The sequence below is a fragment of the Rattus norvegicus genome, chromosome 7 (genome assembly GCF_021556685.1).
Source record: "Rattus norvegicus strain SHRSP/BbbUtx chromosome 7, alternate assembly SHRSP_T2T, whole genome shotgun sequence".
Taxonomy (NCBI): domain Eukaryota; kingdom Metazoa; phylum Chordata; class Mammalia; order Rodentia; family Muridae; genus Rattus; species Rattus norvegicus.
The window spans coordinates 8236377-8243184 of record NC_141540.1 but is presented as its reverse complement, the minus strand read 5'-3'; the positions used below and the strand labels follow the sequence as shown (position 1 = coordinate 8243184).

At 39.3% G+C, this 6808-nt stretch overlaps 1 protein-coding gene across 1 annotated transcript; it reads right to left on the bottom strand.

Annotated features, from left to right (window-relative positions):
• Window positions 1–1302: 1302 nt before the first annotated feature.
• Window positions 1303–2265, bottom strand: Or10u3b (olfactory receptor family 10 subfamily U member 3B). The gene has a single exon (NM_001000588.1). The coding sequence runs from the start codon at window positions 2263–2265 to the stop codon at window positions 1303–1305; it is 963 nt and encodes a 320-aa protein (NP_001000588.1).
• Between the last annotated feature and the right edge of the window lie 4543 nt (window positions 2266–6808).

Here is a 6808-nt window from a genome sequence, read left to right as displayed (position 1 = left end):
TAGGTCAAACACAACTGGAAAAAAAATAAATTAAATGACTCTTAATAATATTATATTATAGACTGGTACCTTATCCAGTTATCATCAGAGAGGATTCCTTTAGCAACAGAAGGGAGAGCATGCAGTGACTGACAATCAGATATTATGCATAAAGTGTCTAAATTTGCATTCTGCATCTGGTCATATACTTGATTTATAAGTGTCTCATAGGTTGGGATCCAGCAAATCAAAAATGGCTGTCTCCCAAAGGAAAGTCAAGAATCTAGTCCTACTCAGTCTTCAAGCCTGGAAGTCTCAGCTGGAGACTAGAATCACAAAGAAGTTCTAAGGTCAGTGAATAACTGAACCTGGAGGAGAGCCAGGCAAGCAAGCAACGAGTAAAAGCTTCTTTCTTCTTGTATTTTATATAGTATGCCATGAGAAGTTGTGTGACTAAATGTGGGTCTTACCAACCTTAATTGATCTGTATTTCAACTGTGTCTTTCTACACTGATTAACTTAGAACAAACATCCGAACAAGCAAACCTCATAGGCATACCCAATAGATTGGGGTTTTAGTTACTTCCAGATGTGGAATGTTGCGAATAATAGATACAGGCATATCAATTGTATCAATTAGTTTATTTCCATTTTTAACTGACACTGTACCTTCTATATCTCTCCAATTTAATTTACCATTTCCAAAGCTCAAATCCAAATGCTTTACACTTACAAGAATTCCTGACTAGTTCCATAAATCTGTACTAGTCAAGAGTGAACAAGTGATGGGATGAGATTCCTTAACCTTCAGTATCAAGCTTTAAACAAATTTTCATGGCAGGAGGAATATACCCAATCATTATCTAAAGGAAAATATATTTTTTGTATTACGGTTACAATACTCTTAACAATTCTTAAATGAACGTAGCAATGTGACACAGATGTGAGGTTGAAAATTTGAATAAATTTGAATATAGCAAATTTAGTACTGCTTTGTAATCCCAGATTTTTGAAACTGAGATGTTAAAACCATGATCCAAGTCTTAACTGGAATATAGAGTGAGTTCAATATTTATCTGAAAGTTCAAGTCAAGGGAAAAAAAAAGACCAGATTTAGTTTGATAGAGTTGGTTGAGTTCAATTCCAAGTGCCATTAAAATACTTGAATGAATGTGTTATTTTTAGTTGTTCACGTTGAAAACTACAAAACAAACACAATTATCTTCTGGTTATTAGACTATCAACAATTCAATAACAACATGTAATAAAGGAGTCATGAGAAGAACCTGCACAGTGGTAAAAATTTCAGCTGCTGAGGCTAAACTAGTCTATTTGTCTATGAAGTTTCCTCTGTGTTACCTTGTGAAAGGCTTCTTTCACTTCCTTGTTTCTCAAAGTGTAGATAACAGGATTCAGAGCAGGAGTGACCACAGTGTACATGAGAGCAGTAGCCTTGTCGGTGTCTGGGGTGTGTGAACACTTGGGTTGGAGATAAGTAAACAAGGCAGTGCCATAGAAAAGAGAAACAAACAGGATATGAGAAGAGCAGGTGGAGAAAGCTTTGTGTCTGCCTGCTGCTGAGGGCATTTTCAAGATGGTCAGAATAATGTGGATATAGGAGCACAGAATGAAGAGACAGGGGCTCATAATGAAGATAAGAGAAATAATAAATATCACAATTTCATTCTGGGAAGTATCCACACAAGCTAATTTTACCACAGGCATGATGTCACAAAAAAAGTGTTGAATTGTTCCTGCTCCGCAAAAGGGCAGAGTGAAGATCCAGGTGGTCTGGGCTGATTCTACGAGGATCCCAGTCATCCAGGATGCACCAGCCAATTTCAAACAGACAGAAGGGCCCATCCGCAGAGGGTAATGCAGTGGATGACAAAAAGCCACAAAGCGATCATAAGCCATAGTTGCCAGAAGGCAGCATTCTGTCAGCCCCAAGATGGTGAATACATACATCTGAACTGCACAACCTCTCACACTTATGGTCTTGATCTGCACCAGCAAGTGCACCAGCATCTGAGGCACCACACTACTGATATAGCACATCTCCAGAAAGGAGAGGTTGGCCAAGAAGTAATACATGGGTGTGTGCAAAGAACGGGTGACCCAGATCACACAGATGATGGTGAGGTTTCCACCCACAGTAAACAAGTAGGTAACCAAGAACACCAAAATGAGGACAGGCTGCAGCTCTGCTAGAGAAGAAAAGGCTACCAATGTGAATTCACTGCAGAAAGACAGGCTTCCATTCTTCCTGAGGCCAGAATTAGACATCTGTGAAGACAACAGTGCAGGCAGAGGGTTGCACAGAACACACTCAGCAGCCACAAATGTTAATTACTCTCCACAAAGGAAATCTCCCACTATCAGTGTGCTAGAGACCTCAAAACCCCTGTGAGGCAAACAACCCATTTGAACAGATGCACATTTTCGTTTTTCTATTTTTATAGAAACTTGGAGACAAATGCATCTAAATTAAGAATTCACCTTTACCTTATAATGCATACAAGCTCTCTTAGAGTTGACATATAAAAGTGTTTCAATTACAAAACAGAAAATTGAATAAGAAAGTGTCATGTTCTCATCTCTGAACTCTGCTATCATCTTAATGCTCCATTTAAGTATCCAGGAGAAAGAAAGGATATTCCTGTCACTTATTTAACATTTATCTGAATAACAATTTAATTTTGACCTAAATTGAATACTTTAATGATTGGACAAGTAAGACTCACAGAAATAAAAAGCATATAGGATCTCTTTTTCAACTTTAATGACCCTTTTTCCAGATATTGTAGCTATGATGGCTATCTAAGAAGAACAGCTTCTTCCTGGTGTTGGTATTGTAAGTGTTCTTCAATGTCAAGTAGCAACATGAAGCAGCATTTTTATTTTCATGAAAGACCATAGGGATTACATCCCAATATTGTATAGTTATTCTCAGGAGGAATATGTTCAAAAACAACACATAACCATGTTTCTTATGCAACTTGGCTTTTGTTTGGAAACAGACATTTCCAAACATAAGATATTGTTATTAATTATTTCATTAAAGATACATACTATAATCTAAAAGTTTCTAATTGATGCCCAAGATTGTCTGGAGACTCTAAGGACTATGCTATAGCAGTCTTTATGAAGCTCTATTACAAAGCTACCACTCAGATCTCTGTAATACAATAAAGTTTAGTTTAGAGCATAAATGGAGTCCAAACAACCCACATAGATATTCCCATCCCTTCACTATAAATTTTTCATTTGATGGAGCATAAAAGGTGTGGAAGACAATAACTTTTGAATTTCCCATTAGTTGAAAAATTTAATGAAATGTTTCTTTTAAGAAATGAACAGCTGAGAGACCCAACCGCCTGGTCAGGTGGGCACTCCTGAGGCTGCAGAGCGGAAGAGACCACCAACACTGCTCACCCCTGCCCACATCCCTGGCCCAAGAGGAAACTGTATAAGGCCTCTGGGCTCCCGTGGGGGAGGGCCCAGGAGCGGCAGGACTTCTGCGCCTGAGACACCGCCGGAACCTGAAAGAAACAGACCGGATAAACAGTTCTCTGCACCCAAATCCCGTGGGAGGGAGAGCTAAACCTTCAGAGAGGCAGACAAGCCTGGGAAACCAGAAGAGACTGCTCCCTGCACACACATCTCGGACGCCAGAGGAAAAAGCCAAAGACCATCTGGAACCCTGGTGCACTGAAGCTCCCGGAAGGGGCGGCACAGGTCTTCCTGGTTGCTGCCGCTGCAGAGAGCCCCTGGGCAGCACCCCACGAGCGAACCTGAGCCTCGGGATCACAGGTAAGACCAAATTTTCTGCTGCAAGAAAGCTGCCTGGTGAACTCAAGACACAGGCCCACAGGAACAGCTGAAGACCTGTAGAGAGGAAAAACTACACGCCCGAAAGCAGAACACACTGTCCCCATAACTGACTGAAAGAGAGGAAAACAGGTCTACAGCACTCCTGACACACAGGCTTATAGGTCAGTCTAGCCACTGTCAGAAATAGCAGAACAAAGTAACACTAGAGATAATCTGATGGCGAGAGGCAAGCGCAGGAACCCAAGCAACAGAAACCAAGACTGCATGACATCCTCGGAGCCCAATTCTCCCACCAAAACAAACATGGAATATCCAAACACACCAGAAAAGCAAGATCTAGTTTCAAAATCATATTTGATCATGATGCTGGAGGACTTCAAGAAAGACAAAAACACACTTAGGGAAACACAGGAAATCATTAATAAACAGGTAGAAGCCTACAGAGAGCAATGGCAAAAATCCCTGAAAGAATTCCAGGAAAACACAATCAAACAGATGAAGGAATTAAAAATGGAAATAGAAGCAATCAAGAAAGAACACATGGAAACAACCCTGGATATAGAAAACCAAAAGAAGAGACAAGGAGCTGTAGATACAAGCTTCACCAACAGAATACAAGAGATGGAAGAGAGAATCTCAGGAGCAGAAGATTCCATAGAAATCATTGACTCAACTGTCAAAGATAATGTAAAGCGGAAAAAGCTACTGGTCCAAAACATACAGGAAATCCAGGATTCAATGAGAAGATCAAACCTAAGGATAATAGGTATAGAAGGGAGTGAAGACTCCCAGCTCAAAGGACCAGTAAATATCTTCAACAAAATCATAGAAGAAAACTTCCCTAACCTAAAAAAAGAGATACCCATAGGCATACAAGAAGCCTACAGAACTCCAAATAGATTGGACCAGAAAAGAAACACCTCCCGTCACATAATTGTCAAAACACCAAACGCACAAAATAAAGAAAGAATATTAAAAGCAGTAAGGGAAAAAGGTCAAGTAACATATAAAGGGAGACCTATCAGAATAACAACAGACTTCTCGCCAGAAACTATGAAGGCCAGAAGATCCTGGACTGATGTCATACAGACCCTAAGAGAACACAAATGCCAGCCCAGGTTACTCTATCCAGCAAACTCTCAATTAACATTGATGGAGAAACCAAGATATTCCATGACAAAACCAAATTTACACAATATCTTTCTACAAATCCAGCACTACAAATGATAATAAATGGTAAAGCCCAACATAAGGAGGCAAGCTATACCCTAGAAGAAGCAAGAAACTAATCGTCTTGGCAACAAAACAAAGAGAATGAAAGCACACAAACATAACCTCACATCCAAATATGAATATAAAGGGAAACAATAATCACTATTCCTTAATATCTCTCAATATCAATGGCCTCAACTCCCCAATAAAAGACATAGATTAACAAACTGGATACGCAACGAGGACCCTGCATTCTGCTGCCTACAGGAAACACACCTCAGAGACAAAGACAGACACTACCTCAGAGTGAAAGGCTGGAAAACAACTTTCCAAGCAAATGGTCAGAAGAAGCAAGCTGGAGTAGCCATTCTAATATCAAATAAAATCAATTTCCAACTAAAAGTCATCAAAAAAGATAAGGAAGGACACTTCATATTCATCAAAGGAAAAATCCACCAAGATGAACTCTCAATCCTAAATATCTATGCCCCAAATACAAGGGCACCTACATACGTAAAAGAAACCTTACTAAAGCTCAAAACACACATTGCACCTCACACAATAATAGTGGGAGATTTCAACACCCCACTCTCATCAGTGGACAGATCATGGAAACAGAAATTAAACAGTGATGTCGACAGACTAAGAGAAGTCATGAGCCAAATGGACTTAACGGATATTTATAGAACATTCTATCCTAAAGCAAAAGGATATACCTTCTTCTCAGCTCCTCATGGTACTTTCTCCAAAATTGACCATATAATCGGTCAAAAAACGGGCCTCAACAGGTACAGAAAGATAGAAATAATCCCATGCGTGCTATCGGACCACCACGGCCTAAAACTGGTCTTCAATAACAATAAGGGAAGAATGCCCACATATACGTGGAAATTGAACAATGCTCTACTCAATGATAACCTGGTCAAGGAAGAAATAAAGAAAGAAATTAAAAACTTTTTAGAATTTAATGAAAATGAAGATACAACATACTCAAACTTATGGGACACAATGAAAGCTGTGCTAAGAGGAAAACTCATAGCGCTGAGTGCCTGCAGAAAGAAACAGGAAAGAGCATATGTCAGCAGCTTGACAGCACACCTAAAAGCTCTAGAACAAAAAGAAGCAAATACACCCAGGAGGAGTAGAAGGCAGGAAATAACCAAACTCAGAGCTGAAATCAACCAAGTAGAAACAAAAAGGACCATAGAAAGAATCAACAGGACCAAAAGTTGGTTCTTTGAGAAAATCAACAAGATAGATAAACCCTTAGCCAGACTAACGAGAGGACACAGAGAGTGCGTCCAAATTAACAAAATCAGAAATGAAAAGGGAGACATAACTACAGATTCAGAGGAAATTCAAAAAATCATCAGATCTTACTATAAAAACCTATATTCAACAAAATTTGAAAATCTCAGGAAATGGACAATTTCCTAGACAAATACCAGGTATCAAAGTTAAATCAGGAACAGATAAACCAGTTAAACAACCCCATAACTCCTAAGGAAATAGAAGCAGTCATTAAAGGTCTCCCAACCAAAAAGAGCCCAGGTCCAGATGGGTTTAGTGCAGAATTCTATCAAACCTTCATAGAAGACCTCATACCAATATTATCCAAACTATTCCACAAAATTGAAACAGATGGAGCCCTACCGAATTCCTTCTACGAATCTACAATTACTCTTATACCTAAACCACACAAAGACACAACAAAGAAAGAGAACTTCAGACCAATTTCCCTTATGAATATCGACGCAAAAATACTCAATAAAATTCTGGCAAA

Bases quoted from the DNA above. Each gene is read 5' to 3' on its own strand.
- Or10u3b (NM_001000588.1), bottom strand. From the start codon at position 2,265: ATGTCTAATTCTGGCCTCAGGAAGAATGGAAGCCTGTCTTTCTGCAGT.